A 19,392-nucleotide genomic window follows, 5' to 3' on the forward strand; every position below is an offset into this window, starting at 1 on the left:
GTACTAAATGTAGAAGGGTAGGAATTAATAAGCCAATGCTTCTTCTTACTTCTTTTAGAAAAGGGTTTTTATCATCTCGTGCGGGGGCCAGCAACCCGCGGCTCTCGAGCCGCATTAGTGCTGCCCGAGTGGCTCCCGGGAGCATTTTTAAAAAAGGATTGAAAATGGAAAAAGATGTGGCAAAAATAATTTTTTGGTTTTAGTAAGTTTTTTGTTTGATGACAAACATGACACAAACCTTCCCAATTGTTAGAAAGCCCACTGTTTAATATGTTTGTGTGTATGCTTCACTGATGACAGTATTTTGTGAACATCGTTTTGTCCTACTAATTTCGGCGGTTCTTGAACTCACCATAGTGTGGACTGTGACGCAACAGTTTGTTTACATGTAAAATCTTCCACTCCTTCTTTTGTCTCATTGTGTCCACCAAACGTTTTATGCTGTGTGTGATTGCACAAACTTGAGCTTTGTTGATGCTATCGACTTGTTGGAGTGCTAATCAGGCATATTTGGTCAGTGCATGACTGCAAGCTAATCAATGCTAACATGCTATTTAGGCTAACTGTATGTACACATTGCATCATTATGCCTCATTTGTAGCTATATTTGAGCTCATTTAATTTCCTTTACTTTCATCCTGTTTGTATATAATTTAGTTTTGCATGTCTCATGACACATTATCTGTATGTAATATTGGCTGCGTTTCAGATAGTTGTTTGCATGCCATGTTGTTCCAGACCACAGCAAACATTACCTAGCTTGCCAAAGATTGTAATAAATCCATTAGAAGAAGACAGCCTGCCGTTTCCTTTAACTTGGACACAAACATCTATACATTTGGCCATTAAAAGCCAGTAATTTCCAGGAGTCGTCTCACTTTCTGAGTAGCTTCTGATTTACTAATGGTTTCTAATGTTGTAAAAATGTGTAGAATAAATATTATATTTCAAAATTTCTGTCAACAAAGATATGCTTCAGCCTGCGACACAGTCATTTTGATAGTAGGCTATTATAGCTAATATAGACACTTAGGTCATACGTTGCCTTTATTTTAAGACTTATATACGGCTTTTCATTTTTTGCAGCTCTAGACAGATGTTTTTTGTATTTTTGGTCGAATATATGGCTCTTTCAACGTTTTGGGTTGCCGACCCTTGGTATAGTGCAGGGGTGTCCAAAGTGCGGCCCGGGGGCCATTTGCGGCCCGCAGATAATTGTTTACCGGCCCGCCACACATTCTGGAAATGCTATTGCAAAAATTAAAAAAACATTTAAAAAAGTGGAATGAGGTGAAATCTAACTAGAAAAAGTTGCAATGTTGACACAAAGCTACCATGCAGGCTTTTTTTTCCTTTTGTCTATCTTTCTTTTTTTGCCATTGCTCAAAAAAAAAATAAAAAATCAATGTTATAATGAATTATTGACCTATTCCATGCTCCAATTATTTAAAATATTTCACTTTAAAATGTTTTATGTGGGAAATATTGCATATATTGTGTGGTTGCCATACAAAAACATCAACATTTTATTTGACAAAAGAGCCTAAAACAAACAAAATAATAGTTCAAACGTAAAATCGACAGATATATCTGAAGTTGAGCTCGTAACTTAAGTGTTGAAAGTAAAAAAAACAACTAATAAAAATGTATCACTTTCTGAGTGGGGCACCTTTTGGATCCCAAATATATTTAATGGGATTTAATTTATCTTTTCACTGTGATTACTCAAAAATAATAATGAATTAAAATCAATGGTGTCCTGCATTATTGATATTTTTAAGGCTCTAATTACTTCACATCAAACATTGCTTTCTGAATGTTTTGGGCAGTGGGGGAAATACTGCATATTTCAGTTTTATTATAAAAAACTAAATTGTCTTTGACAGAAAAGGCATAAAACCTTTTTGTTTTTTTAAACTTTATATCAACCTGAAGTTGATATACTATACAGATTTACTGTAAGCATTATATATAAAAAAAATAATAATTTGACTTGTTTTTAACATTTTAATGACTTAGACCCTTTATGGTCCCCGGGAGCCATAAAGGTAAAAAACAAACAAAATCCATATATTTTGTTATGGTTTGAAAATTACAAATATCAAAATGGCCCCTGCATGCTTTAATTTTTCCGTGTGCGGCCCTCAGTGGAAAAAGTTTGGACACCCCTGGTATAGTGCTTCAAGTGTAATATAGTATTCACGTGTTTGAAATATTCTTCATTCATGCATAAGAGTATGTAAAGATGGGATCATGATAGTGTTATTTTTTTCTCCCATTATTTTATTGTATACTTATATATTTGTTAAATATGACTTGGACTGTATTTATTAAAATGGTTGCACAGCAGCTAAACAAACACTTATCGTCTAACAATCTCCGTCAACTCTTTCAGTCCAGGTTTCCGGGCAAAGCACTCTACTGAGACAGCCCTCGCAAAGATGACTAATGATCTGTTGCTAACTATGGATGCTGCTGCGTCATCAATAGAACAAATGACTTTTATGTTCTGTTTGGCTTTGAGGTATTGTCTAATGACTGCCAGTGTATTGTATTTTACATTTTACCTAACAGGGGTGTCCAAAGTGCGGCCCGGGGGCCATTTGCGGCCCGCAGCTAATTGTTTACCGCAAAAATTGCAAAATTGATAGTATTGCAAAAATAAAAAAAAACATTTAAAAAAGTGAAATGAGGTGAAATCTAACGAGAAAAAGTTGCAATGTTGACACAAAGCTGCCATGCAGGCTTTTTTGTATTCTTTTGTCTTTCTTTATTTTGCCATTGCTCAAAAAAAAAAAAAAGACATAAAAATCAATGTTATAATGAATTATTGACCTATTCATGGCTCCAATTACTTCAAAAATTTCACTTTAAAATGTTTTTATGTGGAAAAAATATTGCAAATATTGTGTGGTTGCCATATAAAAACATCAAAGATTTCTTTGACAAAAGAGCATAAAACAAACAAAATAATAGTTCAAACGTAAAATCGACAGATATATCTGAAGTTGATCTCGTAACTTAAGTGTTGAAAGTAAAAAAAAACTAATAAAAATGTATCACTTTATGAGTGCGGGACCTTTTGGATCCCAAATATATTTAGTGGGATTTTATTAATATTTTCACTGATTTCTCAAAAATATTAAAGAATTAAAATCAATGGTGTCCTGCATTATTGATCTTTTAGAGCTCTAATTACTAAATACTGCATATTTCAGTTTTGCTATAAAAAACAAAGTTGTCTTTGACAGAAAAGGCATAAAACCGTTTTTTTTTTTGTTTTTTTTAACTTTTTATCAACCTGAAGTTGATATAGAGATTTACTGTAAGCGTTAAATAAAAAATAATAATAATAATTTCACTTATTTTTAACGTTTTAATGACTGAGACTCTTTATGGTCCCCGGGAGCCCTAAAGGTTAAAAAAAAAAATCCATATATTTTGTTATGGTTTGAAAATAAAAATATCAAAATGGCATCGTATGCTTAAATTTTTCCGTGTGCGGTCCTCAGTGGAAAAAGTTTGGACACCCCTGCTTTACCATGAAAAATCCCGTATAATGTGGAATAAAAATGATGGCCAAAATACTGCAAAAATGTACTGAAACACCAAAAAGTCAGCCCTTGTGAGACACTGTTGGCGTGTGCATGCGGTGCAGGAAATAAGGTCATGTGACAGCAGGCCGGTACAGTCAAGAACATCCTTTTTTATTCAATCAGGTGCTGCTCTTCTCAAACTGCGTTTTTCTTCTTATGGAAAAGAAAGTGTAATTAACACATGCATTTCACCTATAGAGCTCTGGGGGTGTTCTCACAAAGAAGTGGTGATGCACCGAGGGCGTGGATAAGAGGCATGGAGGAGCTGGGAGGACACGGGTGCTGCTGGGGTCCGGGTATGGTGGAGGGGGGGGTATAGTACACCAGTAAGCATACACGCTTACGAACAAACTAAGAGAAACAAAAACCTGGATCTGTCCAGCATGAGGTGGGCAGAGGGGACCTCCCCCCCCTTCTTCGGAGAGGTCAGGCTGGTGGTGACCTCTACATCCGCTATAGGCACGTGTAAGTACTGTAAGTATCTAATACTGCTGACAATGTTACTGCGTCAATAATACTCACTGGAAGGGGGTGTGGACAAACACGGCGAAAATGCAACCCTTTCCTTCAGCCTCATGCGGGATAAGTCCGGTATATAATAAGGTGCTTGTAGCTGGCTTTTTAAGTCCAAGGCTTCCTTTTAAACACAACATACCCTGATAGCAAATAGTAAAAAAAAACAAAAAAAACCACTATATAATTATAAATTTATTTTTGAATATAATTATATATATATTAAATATATAATTATTTTTAAAAACAATAATAGAATTATATATACAAAAATATATAATTATACATATTTCAGACAATTTTTAAATATATAATTATATATTAAAAATATATAATTATACTAAATGTTTTTAATATAATTATATACTTTAAAATTGTCTAAAATATATATAATTATATTAAAATTTTAAACATAATTATATATTTAAAAAATAATTTTAAATTATACAAAAAAAAAAGGGTCAGGGGGGAGTAAAACAAAGCCAAACAATAAATAACCAAAAGATCAAACTTTTATCCGATAGTCCAATCAGCCCCTTTCTAACATCCTTAAGCAGTTCATCAGCTCTCTTAAAAAAAAAATTACACAAACAAAACGAAAATCTTACCCCCCCCTCCTCCCAAGGACACCCCCAAAAGCCCGTCAGCGTCATTTGTTCACTTCCATGAGCTGTCCAAAGTGATGACAATGTGAAGCATACAGACAAGGATAACATGTGAGCTAACGGCATTCCGCTCAACACAAAAGTTTCTCTGTAATATTTTTTTTGTGCTTTTTTGTTGTTGTTGTTGTTGTTTGTTGTAGAGAGCGAGCGAGCGAGCGAAAGTGACGGACAGTTACAGACTACTCCAGTGTCGAAGAGAAAACAAGACAGTGGAGACAGAAGGCAAGGAAGGGGGGAAGCAACAGAGGAACAATAACACAATTTTTGCCTTAAAGAAAGAAAAAAAAAATCCACACCTTCTATATCTATATGTAGATTTTTGCATATAGATAAGAAAAGAGGAATATGGTTCATTTGAAGGGGAGAGATGCGCATGAGAGCGGCGGTGGCACTCGTGCACGTCCCGTTTGCAAAAAGGGAGCGTTGTGAACGAAAGGCACTTTTAAAGGACAACCTTTTACTTGCCGGGGAACTATACACTACAGCACGAGCACTAGGGGAGGCATTTACAGAGGGGACAGTAGGGGCTTCAGGGGGTGGGGGGGAGCAAAAACAAGTCTCGCCGTCGGGGTCATGAAGAGTTTTTGGGAGTATTTTGGGCCGTTTGTCGCGTTGCTGGTGAGATTCAGGCAGTGCTCGGGTCAACTTATCTGGCTTTGCTTTGCCCGCCCCCCACCCCCCACCCCCCACACTCAATAGAAGAATACATATAGCAAGAAAGAGAGAGAGAGAAAGAGCGAGCGAGGAGTAATGCTGTCATTTTTTGTTCATTACCATTTGTTTCAAATAGGAGCACCGCTTTTTAATAGAGAAGTTGTGTAATTTGTTTTCCTTCAGCCCTCCCACATGATTTTTTTTTTTTTTATATATATAAACAAATGATTACACAGAAACATTAAAAAAATAAAGACAAAAGGAAATAAAAACAATACCCCCAACTTACAAAGACTAGGATTTTTTTTTTTCATGGCCCTCTAAGTTTAGAGTCCCGGAGCTTGTGGACTTTTTGAGACAAATACTTTTTTTTTTTCTCTTTTCTCGTAGCTTTCTTAAAAATCTCTAACAGACAAACACAATGATCTACCCAATGCATTGCACGTGGCTCAATCGACACATAGTTTTCAATAATAATACTTTCCATCAAAATAACAAAACACTTTTTTTTTTTTCTTCTTCTTCAATCCTACAGTTCAAATTTGCTGACATCTAAAAAGGTACTAGAATGCAACTCTGCTGCGGATGTGTGTGTTTAAATTTGTGCTGCTAAGGTGATGTTACTGATGGGCACGAGGAGGGAAAGACCAGAAAATAACTAGACTGCCAAGCAGCTCAGGTAGCAAAAAGGAGCATAGATCATAAATATATTTGTATAAGATCTCTCTCTTTCTATGTCTTTTTATAACAAAAATGTTTGCAGTGGTGCATACAAACTAGACTAGGGTTTCTCAAACTACGACTGCTTGTCTGTCAAGGTGTGTCAGAAAAGTTCCATGGTTATTTGCAATACAAAATATGGGAAATGTCCCGGGGAAATGGGTGAAAATTAGACAAATTGCAAAAAAAGGAAGAAAATAAAATAAAATAAAAATTATATATACATTATATATACGTTAGGTCAGGATGAGCAGGTTTCCCTGATTCTCGTCAGGGGATTTTATAAAATCCCCTGACAAGCAGGGAAACCTGCAAAACAGGCTTGTAGGGATGATATAGCCACTGTGTATATTCCGCTCTACCCCGGTATTGAGCACTGTATAACGGATAAACCACAGAAACCTCGACTATATATATATATATATATACATACATATGTATGTATATATACATATATATATATATATATATATATATATATATATATATATATATATATATATATAAATTAGGGGTGTCAAAAACGATTCTTAATTGAGTCACAACAATCAAATATATTTTTTTCAATTTAAAAAAAAATCTTGTCTTGTCCAGCCACTCAGGTAAATCATATTGTTGATGTAGAAGCCCATATGTGCTGTATAGATTTACTTTAGAAAAGAAGTGTTGGATACTTCTCTTGTTGCCTTATTTGTGTTTGACTTTATCACATGTTTGGGTAGCATTTTATTTAAAAAAAAAAGTTTTCTTTTAAGTAATATAGAAATTTATCAGAGCTGTTTGTCTATTTTATGGCGGGATGTAGTTAATCGTCAAACTGGCACACAACGTTGTTGAAAAAGTATTATTTATGAATCAAACATCGATTCCGAATCGAACCGTGACCCCCAAGAATCAAATGGAATGGTGCCCAAAGATTCATAGCCCTACTTTATGTAAATATATAAACATGATTGTCAAGCTTATGAGATGGGATGAAAGTGTAAGCCACTGTGACACTATTGTTAATTGTTTTAATGTTTCCATTTTATGTTTTATAAATGGCTGTGATGGTAATGTAAGTGAGGGATTTCTAATCACTGCTATGTTCGAATTCTTATTAATATTGATACTCTTGTTGATATTATTGATTTTTGTTTGACTACTTTTGGATTGTTTTGTGTCATGTTTGTGTGTCTTTTCAATTGCTTGCTATTCTGAATGTTGCTGGGTTTGGTTTTGGAAATGGAATTTTATTATTATTATGGTACTGTTGTGTATTATTTTGTTGGAATGATTCATTAAAAACAAAACAAAGAATAAAAGGAACAGGCCCAAATTATCCCAAAAAGTGTGCTAAAGCCCGCAAAAAGGTTTTAGTAAAGCGGAATAATAATACTATTGCTAAAGAATAATACCAAAAAATTTAATACATTAAAGGGTTTTGATGAGATATTACACTAATTTGCTTTGTTACATTTGACATAAAGATGTGGATGTTTGATTCCGATAAGTTGGCATATTTTGATTAACCATTTTTAGCACATTTAAAGTACACAATGTAAATTATTTCCCCACATTCTTTCATTTTTCTTGGTCACACCTGGCTGAGCATATAATAATGTACCTTCAATTGTTTCTTTTTCATCTTTAATGTACAAAATGTATTAAAGTGCCCCCCTCTCCCGCATATTCTTTCATTTCTAAGTATGCAGCCCGTAGTGGAAAAAAGTTTGGACACCCCTGGTTTAGCGTGTGAGTGAGGCGAGAGTTGTGGCAACAGTTGAAGAACATGGCCGTGTTATTTTTTTTTCTTTCCTAAACTTAAAGGGGATCTTCAAGAGGACGACATCACCTTGGAAAAATCCCTTAAAAGGAACATTTTTAGAATGGATTGGAAATATATATATATTTTCTGACACACCTCGTACAGTAAGTGCTTAGTCCAGGTTGGCAAAAGCCAGCTGGGGTAGACTCTAGCGTCTTTCCACATTTGTGATTATTTAAGGCGTGGAAAGGTTTTTGAAATCCTGAATGCTAACAGTGTTAGCTTCGACGCAGGGCGAAAAATAACCTGAAGTTTGATACTAATTGCATGAAGGGAATACAGAGGCACTTCCATGTTATTGTTAAAGTTGTGATATACGTTTTAGCCTTTTACTATCCCTGCCAAATAAAAACACAACTAAGGCAGTCCAGTTATTTTTTGAGGTCGGCTCTTTTGTGTGGCGTTGGATTGTGTCGCGATGAAAATTGACATGTAAAATCAAAATCAAATTAAGTGAATGTAAAAATAAAAAAAAAAGGCATTCGGGAGGAAAAAGTATAAAGGATTCCCTTTATAAGTCAGGTGCTAGTGTGTGTGTGTTCCTTTAACTCTGTGTGACGAGCTCGTTACCGCGAGAGGTTTGAGAAGTTTTGTACTGTCGAGTAAGCGTGCCTTCTAAACTACAGCGGAAGGTTGTTATGACATGCAAAAACAATCCAAGTGGAACAAAACCAAAAAAAAAAAACCCAAAACAAATCTGTCAATAAAAGAGGAAAAACAAATCTACACGCTAAATGAAAGCTAATAATATGAAGCTCATGCATTGTGTGTGTGTGTGCGCGTGTTCCTGCCAAACATTCGGAATAGAGAAGGGCATTGGAGTACATTTCTTTAAAGGATTTTCAAGGGGTTGAATATTCTGAACTCCTGTTTCAATGCAGCTGTTGTATTGAGTATAATAATGCTGGAATAGTGCAATGATTCCATCACTGTGCCCATCTCCACTTCTGAATGGTTAAAAAAGATGAGTGGCAGACTAATTTTAGGGAAGATGGTTGTGTGTGTGTGTGTGTGCGTGTTAAATGACCACGAGCGCAGCCACACCCCTGTAAAGTGACCCCTGCGGCCCCTCATGGCTTTTGTGGCTGTCTATGTGCAATCGTGTTCATCCCTAATGAGAATTATTAGTGCATAGGTGAGGGGATGAAAGTACACATGCAGCCTTTTTTTTTTTTTTAGTGTTTTCAACGCTTTCTACTGGCTCACACTTCTTCTCCTCCCCCGCAGCAAAGTGCCCTGATACTAGGACAGGTAAACAAACGACCAGCCACTTAGTGCATACGTGTCACGCCATCTGATGGCGCCACCTTGATTGGCCAATCGGAAATCAATAAGTCTTAAGGGCTGAGCCGATGAGAGGTGCGGTGACATACAGGTGTGCGGCTGCGTTGCAGGTGAGGGGCGGGGACTGTCAGGTACTGAAGACGTCACCTGACTTGTTTTTGTTTTTTTAAAAGGTGCGCTATTAGGGTGTCGTTTTTCCTTGCGTTTTGCTTTTGGATGTCTCGGCCAATGCATGGAGTTTCATGGTGGAGACAAAATGATTTTAAAGTAATAAAAGGTTTAAAAAAAAAAAGAAAAAAAAAAGAAAAGTAAAAATTGGTCAATTGTCAGGTTGCCATGTTTGTTTTCCTGTCCAACATTTCCTGGTGTGCGTGCGACAGATCCTCATCTTCCTCTTGGCATTCCTTGTCTGACAGTTCCATCGCAAGTGAGGTTTCATTTTCTTTCCAGGGGGGGGTGAGGTGGGGTGGTCAGGGACACACACACGCACACACACACGGACGTTCCAGTTCAAATTGGGTAAAGTGTGTGTGTGTGGGGCGGGGGTTTCTGTCGTCGTACTTTGACTAGTGTTGGCGAGGGGGAACATTTTAGTGTCAGCAGTCTGCTCTTGATCAGCAGTGACATGATGATATTTTTTTTCTTTCCAATTGTCATCTTTTAAGCTGTTGATTGTTCGACACCTTGTCAGAGGAACCAGGACTGTGGAGGAGAGAAGACAAACACTTTTCAGTCATGACTTGTCTTGCCGGCTAACTATTAAGCATGCAACTGTGCAGCACAAAAGATATATATACATAGTATTCACAGATTACACAGTTTCCTAACCATAGGGCCATTGATCATTATTAGCGAGCAAAAAAATGATCTGTTTCTCAGCTGTGGTCCGTATGGGTCACAGTGGTGCTCAGTTGTAATACACTTTTCCACCACTCGTGGCACTAATGCATACTTGCCAACCCTCCCGGTTTTACCGGGAGACTCCCGGAATTCAGCGCCTCTCCCGATAACCTCCCAGAAGCAATTTTCTCCCGATAAACTCCCGGAATTCAGCCCGAGCTGGAGGCCACGCCCCCTCCAGCTCAATGCAGACCTGAGTGGGGACAGCGGCGACAGTCTGTTTTCACGTCCGCTTTCCCACGATATAAACAGCGTGCCTGCCCAATCACGTTATAACTGTAGAATGATCGATGGCGAGTTCTTGGTTTCTTATGTGGGTTTATTGTTAGGCAGTTTCATTAACATCCTCCCAGCGCGGTAACAACACACAACAACAGCAGTTACGTTTTCGTCTACCGTAAAGCAGTTCGTCTGCCGTAAACAGCAATGTTGTGACACTCTTAAACAGGACAATACTGCCATCTACTGGATAGCCTCCGGTACACTGAAATTCAAGTATTTATTTTATTTATATGTATAATAAAATAAATATATATATATATATATATATATATATATATATATATATATATATATATATATATATATATATATATATATATATATATATATATATAGCTAGAATTCACTGAAAGTCAAGTATTTCATACATATGTATATATATATGTATATATATATATATATGAAATACTCGAGTTGGTTAATTCTAGCTGTAAATATACTCCTCCCTTCTTAACCACGCCCCCACCACCAACCACACCCCCGCCCCCGGCCCACCCCCCGGAATCGGAGGTCTCAAGGTTGGCAAGTATGCACTAATGACAATATCAAACAGAGGTCTGGAGCTAAAGTCGTAGAGAAAATTCTTCAGCGCAAAAATGATGACTAAAGTGGTAAAGCTGTATTTTCATTGACAGTTTATTTAAGAAACATATTCATTATTTTAATTTTAATTATTCATTTTAGCACAACATAATTGTACGTACATTTATTTTTTGTCAGTTATTTATGAGTAGGGATGATACTCGAAACCGGTTTTCCCGGTTGTTCGATAAGAAAAGAACCGAGTCCTCGGACTCGAATCCCTTTTTGAGAACCGGTACCCGTTATCGAGACCACTATAGTAAAGAAAAAGAGTTGGTTCTTTATTTGAATCCCTCGGAACGAATCCCGTCCCGACCAGAAATGCCCCGTGAGACATCACAAGAAATGACGTCACGTAGCTCAGTCATTAGGCGCAGATAGGGAAAGCAGGAAAAACAATGGACCGGAAAAAGCGCTCCAAGGTGTAATAAAGTTCAAAACAAAAGGTATAATCCAATGAATAACTTTACTGAGAGATTTGAGCAGGGTACAAACACATGACGAACACTTTTACGACCAACCGGAAACATAGCAACCAGGCTAGCAACGCACCTCCTTTACGGCAGCTGTCGCAACGTTCTTAAAGCAACCGCAGCACATACATATATATCCAACATATCTCCCTTTTTTAACTTTTGTTTTTCTTTCCTTGTAAACAAAACAAAATCACACTGTAGATGTGTTGTCTGTCTAATTATAAATAATGCAGACGAGGCGTGTTGGCTGAGTTCTTGACGTTTACTTTCACAGCGTGCTCATAACCTCATTCTTAGCTGCCGGGTGACGACATGCAACAACACTTTTCGGGGCTACCGCGCATGCTCGTCACTCCCGTTGCATGCTGGGTAGTGTAGTTGTTATATTCCATAGCCTAGCTCATAACATCACATCTTTCCCCCTATAAAGAAACAATGTTAACTCAATAAAGTGTATTTCTTTCTTTAGCTTTAACTTTTCATTTTTTAGCATTGTAACCACATTTGCAAACAACTTTTCTCTTCATAGAATTTTCTTTCAATAAAGAAATAAAGTGCAAAAATGTCAAAGCATCATAACAAACAGTTATGTCAAATAGCAGCAGAAGTGCACTTTTTGGAGAGCCGTATTATTTTAAGTTTTGTGCCCAAGGGACTGATTTTATTTAACACTATAGTATTATTTATACACCTATAGTGATCACAGAGACAGGTTGTTTTTGTGTTACTGTATATATTTGTTTTTCTGAAAAATCCCACTTAATATACTTTGGGTAACAACAGTCAATATTTATTTATTTATTTTTTTTTTATTAGGGGGGTAACAGTCAATATTTATTTATTTTTTTCTTATATAATAAAAGTGAGCTTTTGTTAAACCAAATATTGTGTTTTTTTTTCCATATACAACAACCTATCTGGACTCGATAAGAGAATCAATAAGGAATCGGTTCGATAAGAGGATTCGATAATTTCTTATCAAACATCATCCCTATTTATGAGTGCCTTCCTATGCAGTTTTTTTAGGGGGGTAACAGTCAATATTTATTTATTTTTTTCTTATATAATAAAAGTGAGCTTTTGTTAAACCAAATATTGTGTGTTTTTTTCCATATACAACAACCTATCTGGACTCGATAAGAGAATCAATAAGGAATCGGTTCGATAAGAGGATTCGATAATTTCTTATCAAACATCATCCCTATTCATGAGTGCCTTCCTATGCAGTATATTTGGTTTGTACTCATTTTCAGTCATGTGAGCACCCTTTTAGAAAAAAAGAGGACCATTTCTATCAGCACAAAGTACTGCCACGTCAACCCTGAAAGAAAATTGAGAAAATCAAGCCTACATTTTCTGCAATTGGGTGCATTTTTACACTATATTTTACCCTTTTATTTATCTAGATCTTTTGGCTGTCTTATTGACACTTACATGTCCCATGTAATGTACCACATAATTTATTTTTAGCAAATAATTTACTAACATTATTATCACTGAAAATGTAGCGTAGAATTCTATAACATACATGCAAAGAACTCATAAAATGTTTCCCATTTGGCAACTCTATCCTCTGGCCACGCCCCCTCAGGAAATATGCTTCCGGTGTGTTTGCTTACATAGTATAGTATTGATATTTCCTTAAAAAAAACACAGAAATTAATGTTTAAAAACACGGATTTCCCCATTTTCGCAGAAATTTCACATGCCTGTATTTTTCACATCAGCCTGACCTAAGCCTAAGATTTATTTTGGTGATTAATACATGGTGTTGTATTATTTGACAATGTTGCAAACTGTAAGTAAGTTAGCTATGATTATTAAATATGATTAAAATCAAGAGTAGGATTACTAATTCAGTGTTAATGTTTGAGGTGGCCCTGGGCCCCTCTGTAGTGGAAAAGTTGGGCCCCGAAGTCACAAAGGTTAAAAAAGTGTGCCCTAAAGCACAGGTGTGGAAGTTATGGCTGCCCCCTAGAGGGCCGCTTGTAATATATTGTATATATGAATATAAATGTATAATCGCCGTACACAATAGCCTATGCATTTGATAACTATATAGTTTTTACATACACATTGGTGCATAACTTGCTTTGAAATCCTAAATTAAGATGACTAGGAGATAGGTATCTTGTTCAACTTTTTCACTTCCCGTATCCCATACCAATATTAGAGCCTTGAGTGTTGGCCGATACCGATATTAATCCGATATCAGCAGGAATCATACTACATATGGTACATTTATATAAAAAAAAATGTTAAACAACATTTGGAATGAAAACACTTACTTTATGACAGATGTAGAGTGTTATCTATTTTTTTGGTGACACCTAGTGGCCATGATAATTCATTAAATTAAGTTGAATGGTGCAGACACATTTTTTACTGGATACTTTCTTTACAGACTTTGCATCTGTAAGTAATATGCAACTATAATTATTTGATACTTGTTAATATTGACAAATGTAGTGTTTTACAAAGCAAAATTGGTTATGTAAAGACACTTATTGTGCGCTTCATTTGTACTGGGATGTCGGAATTTCAAAGTTCCTTGTCGGAAGTTGGAACTGGAATGCCCCTCGTGGTCGGATTTCATACTCCAAAAGTCGTAGCATTTCCACTGCCCCAAAGTTGGCTTCAAAGACGGCTGCTCTGAATGTAAACAATAATATAAGCTTCTGATTAGTTTTTGTCGCACTAAATGAGCCGTAAAGAATGTATTGTTGGACGTTCATATACAGAAACGTTAGTGTATTTTTTTCATGAGGTGTAGACGTTCTACATTGCTAGCAAAAGCTTATGTGTTTGAACGTTGCAGAAAGAGTGCATATTTTCCCATAAGTTGTTAGTATTTTGAAAGTGCAAGAAAAGCTTTCGTGGATGTGACCATCTTGATTACCGACCTGGTAGCTGGAATGCTCACAACTCGGCTGTGATGTCATTCCCAGCTCAGGCTTCCAATTTCCGCGGTAAATGGAACTCAGCATTATTACTTATGTCTAGCTTGTGTGCTATTGTGTAGCTGCTAGCTTCTAGTAGCCAATAACCTACCATGTTCACTAAAATACAAGAAAAGACCAACCTTGTGTGCTTATTGGAGGACATTTAGATGTTAACTGGCTGCCCAGCTGTGCACAAGTAAACAGGCTGCAAGACTATCTGTACTGAAGATTTCAGATTATTGTATTCTATGCAAGTCAATATCATCCAATACTTGTTATTTTGCTGATATCGAACCACTATACGATATCGGAACACCCCTACGAGCAAATATTTAAATATTTATTCTAACAAAATAAAAAAATGGAATACTGTATATGATAGTATAATAATTGTTGCATGCTCATATAATAATAAAGTTTAAAAATTATGCAATTGCATGCAAGTCATGCAATTATTCTGTTAAATGTGAAAGAATGGGTACATTTAGTTGGAAAAATTATGTTCTTTATTGATGCACATTATTTTGAGGGGCCACATGAAATGATGTAGCGGCCCTTGGGCCTTGAGCTCATTACCTGTGCGCTAAAGCTAAAACATATATTTTTCCGAAATAATGTGCCTTAAAAGTCACAAGTCACGGTAGTACATCAAAAACCGACATCAGTGTGTAAAGGATATCACCACATGGGCTCAGGAACACTTCAAAAAACCACTGTCAGCAACTACAGTTTGTCGCTACATCTGTAGGTGCAATTTAAAACTCTACTATGCAAAGCCAAAGCCATTTATCAACAACACCCAGAAACACAGCTGGCTTCGCTGGGCCTGAGCTCATCTAAGATGGATTGATGCAAAGTGGAAAAGTGTTCTGTGGTCCACATTTCAAATTGTTTTTAGAAACTGTGGACGTCGTGTCCTCCGGACCAAAAAGGAAAATAACTATCTGTTATAGGTGCAAAGTTCAAAAGCCAGCATCTGTGATGGTATGGGGGTGTATTAGTGCCCAAAGCATGGGTAACTTACACATCTGTGAAGGCACCATTAATACTGAAAGTTACACACAGGTTTTGGAGCAACATATGTTGCCATCCAAGCAACGTCTTTTTCATGGACGCCCCTGCTTATTTCAGCAAGCCAATGCCAAGCCACATTCTGCACATGTTACAACAGCGTGGCTTCGTAGTAAAAGAGTGCAGGTTCTAGACTGGCCTGCCTGTAGTCCAGACCTGTCTCCCATTGAAAATGTGTGGTGCATTATGAAGCATAAAATACCACAACGGAGAAACCGGTCTGTTGAACAACTTAAGCTGTACATCAAGCAAGAATGGCAAAAAATTCCACCTGAAAAGCTTCAAAAATTGGTCTCTTCAGTTCCCAAACGTTTACAGAGTGTTGTTAAAAGGAAAGGCCATGTAACACAGTGGTAAAAATGCCCCTGTGACAACTTTTTTGCAATGAGTTGTTGCCATTAAATTCTAAGTTAATGATTATTTGCAAAAAAAAAAAAAGTTTCTCAGTTCGAACACTAAATATCTTGTCTCTGCAATGCATTCAATTGAATATAAGTTGAAAAGGATTTGTATTCTGTTTTTATTTACGATCTACACAAGGTGCCAACTTCACTGGTTTTGGGTTTTGTAGTTGACACTGTGTGATTCCTTTCCCTACTGTGTTGAATATTTACAGAGCTCAGCAGTCCTACACAGTGTAGAATATCAAAGTCATAATGTCAACGATACCACTCGCTGACTCTGGCCTTTTTCTTATTAGCAGCTATAAATAGCAGGGCAGTTGTAGGCAGTAGTGAAAAGGTCCACTGATTAAAAAAGGTCTGATGTGTTGTTACACAGCAGTGGGGGTGAAGACGCCACTCACAGGCTGAGCCGCTCCGGCTTCTGCTGACATTCCATAGGCCTTGACCTGGGAAGCACAACAAATCACTCCGCCATGTTATGCCGACTTGTGCAAACCCCTTAAAAGTTTCCCCAACTCTACCATCCTGCCTCTTTTTTTCCCCTTCCCATGATTCTTTGGTGTTTGTAGACAATTCCTCCTGCTGGCTTCAACTTCCATTAACCCCCTGCTATCTTCCTCTCCCTCCCCATGTAATCCTTGGCAATGGAAAGTGACCCCCCCCCCTTCCCCATGCTCGTCCAAGTCCGACAGCCTATGACATCATGTCTGGTTGCCAGCAGCAACCAGACAGCCGGGACGTGACTGTGGAGTGCAGTGGGCTTCAACTAACTCCCTAGTGCTCGGTCCCTTGCTTTCTTTTCGACAGCCTCCACTCCCTACTTGCACTGCTAATGTCCCGCCACCAGAGCGCTCCTCAGACCACTTTTTTCTCTCCACACCGCTGCAGTGGGGCCAAAAAAGTGCAGCATAACCTTGTTAGGCTCTCTACCAGGCCAACACAGTGAAATATACTCTACATTTACCAGAGCAGAATGTTTGAGGAGCGATCGCAAAGGATAAAAAGCGCTGGAGAACAGATGTAAGCTGTTGTCAGGGGGAGGTAGAGACGAGGGGCGAGACTTTTGGCACGGCGTTACATGTTCATGCGAGTGCTCGACGCATGCTCGGGCACATCTGAATGTCCCCTCTGTGCCAGGGCTACATCTGTGCAAGAGTGGTGCAGGTGGGTTAGGGGGGGGAGCTTGAAAATGCACGGGAGAGCAGCAGGAGGGGAAAGCGTGCTGCGGCAGCCGAGCGGAGCCGTGCCGGGGTGAGGCAGCAGGGGGACGCTGATTGCTTCCATGTGTGTGCGGAGGGGGGGGGGGGGGACGACGACAGCGAAGCCGAGTTGGCTGCAGGCAGGTGTGGTTAGCCCCTAATGAGAAAAGTTGTGTTGGTGATGGAGGAGGCCCAAGACGCTGCAGCCCAGCGGCAGAGCGCAGCCAAGGCGAAACCACAATGTAGTGCACTGGTGGCCTCACACGCTGCACTAATACACACTGTGGGGCCTTGTGGAGATAAATCAACACGGCTGAAGCTCCAACTAACTGGCGCTGTTTACATTCACTGCGGGGAAACTACCGTGGAGCAGAAACCGTAAACCCGTACTGAAACCTGAGGCCTTCATGCACGCACAACATCGATCTACGTAGGTGGGCGATGACCAATTTCTAGCCCATTAGAATATCCCCCCGGTAGGCCTTACGCAGCAATGCCTTGGATGAGGAAAACTATGATGTCAATTCAAACAAGCACCGCGTCTGAACTCATCTTTCTGGGCGACACAACGTCTCGTGAACACACGGCACCAAAAGTAGAAACCGAGGAAAAGTCGACCAACGGGAACTTTCACAACTTTGAACTCGATCACACAGAATTCAGATTAATTGAAAACAGCCAAGCATGCTGGCAGCCATCTTAAAGGTGACTTCGAGCGTGATTAGTTGTGTCCCAATTCAGGGCTGCAAAGGTAAGTAGCGGTAAGCCTCCAAAAAAATGGAAGAAGAAGGTTGTACTGTACTAAAGAAAAGCCTTTGAAATCATCTTCTGAAAAATGTAGAATTGCAGCACAGCTAATGATCTTATGTCAAAAAAATACAGGCGGTCCTCATTATATGGTGTTCTGTTTTATAAACCCACCCCCATAAATTATGAATATAATACTGTACAAACTACAAACGTGAATGCGGTGGAAGAATACGTAGGTGGACTACTGTAATACACAGTCGCATTGCCACACAAAGGAAAATCTTTTTAGTTATTTCTAGTTACCATTCTATCTTTGACCTCCGCTAGGTCTTCCAAGCATGAGGCAGACTCCTCTGGTGGCAGCGCATAAATGAAAAGTAAAACGCCACATTGTCAAACTGCTCGAAGGTCGCTACCATCGTCAAGGATAAAGATGGTACTTTTGATGACAACATGAAAGCTAAGCAGCATAGTGGTCTCATTATTGAGACTTTGTCATCCCAAACAACCACATAAATAAAAGTAATGAGTTGTTTTGTCAAATTATCGTATTTAAATTCTCTATTTTATACATCCTTTATGTGTTGTGTGTACAGTGACTTTAGGTAAAATTGTTATTATTCTCTGTCTTATTTATTAATATTATTACAAATATTACTCCTACCATTTCATGTATTGTTTTTATAAAATATTTTTTAGATTATAATAATTTTTAGTTATTCTCTAGTACGGATGCATCAAAGGTGGCCTTTTTACTCAATGCTCAGTGCCATGTTTTTTTTGTTGTTTTTCCTTTTAAACTGGTGTAAAGCACTTCGTGTTGCAATGTGCTCCTGTATGCAAAGTGCTATAAAAATATAGTTTTGATGATTGATTGATATAAGACCCGACTTACACTAAAACTTACATCACAGTCATATAAGAACGAAACTGGTTTGCAAGCCGAGGACCACCTGTATCTGCTGTGAATAATTCCTACGAGCCCTTGCATACACTTTTCTGAAACACGGCGTCACGGTGTGCACGCTTGCAGCAAGTGATGAGGAAACACAGGAAACAGAGGCGATACAAGAGATGGACGGGTTGGGTGTTAGTTGAATGAGGGAGGCTGGCAGGGTACCTGAGTCTGCTGGGGGATATTCAGAAAGTTGTCCCGTGTTCCGATGCCGACAAACCGGTTGGGAGCTGTGGAGCCTGGCGTGGAGTATGCTACAAACAGAGAGAAACAAGTGTGTACATGCTTTTATACACATGCATACACACCAAAGCTCTATACTAGAGTTTGATGCTCTCATTGTCATTTTTTGTCTATTCAAATGTTCAGTGCATGGTAATAGATCACTGTCAAACAGACTATTGGGAAAAGACAGTTAAGGGCCGGTGAGGCTGATGCGCTCTTAGTCATATGGCTGATTTGTCCGTGTTGCGGGCAACTTAATTGTTATTTCCCTTCACTTAGCCATGTAATCTGTGGTTACAAAGGGGATGCACAGTCTGTAATGAATAGTGCGAACATGAGGAAGCTATTTCAAATAAGTCACTGATGA

The 19,392-nt window shown here is 38.2% G+C and overlaps 1 protein-coding gene across 4 annotated transcripts in view; it reads right to left on the bottom strand.

The window, feature by feature from the left end:
- Positions 1 to 3,686: 3,686 nt before the first annotated feature.
- The window catches only part of nfixa (nuclear factor I/Xa), a 384,964-nt gene continuing 369,258 nt past the window's right edge, over positions 3,687 to 19,392 (bottom strand). For 3 of the 4 annotated variants that reach the window (XM_062026891.1, XM_062026892.1, XM_062026894.1), the window contains 2 exons: positions 18,966 to 19,054; positions 16,239 to 16,342 (listed from right to left, as the gene is read on the bottom strand). In XM_062026891.1, coding sequence (XP_061882875.1) covers positions 16,265 to 16,342; positions 18,966 to 19,054 — 167 coding nt within the window. In that variant the 3' untranslated portion in view covers positions 16,239 to 16,264. Of the gene's footprint in view, positions 9,942 to 16,238; positions 16,343 to 18,965; positions 19,055 to 19,392 lie in introns of those variants that run through there. The other variant, XM_062026895.1, reaches the window with a different exon arrangement.

This window comes from Entelurus aequoreus, linkage group LG18, assembly GCF_033978785.1.
Source record: "Entelurus aequoreus isolate RoL-2023_Sb linkage group LG18, RoL_Eaeq_v1.1, whole genome shotgun sequence".
Lineage (NCBI taxonomy): Eukaryota > Metazoa > Chordata > Actinopteri > Syngnathiformes > Syngnathidae > Entelurus > Entelurus aequoreus.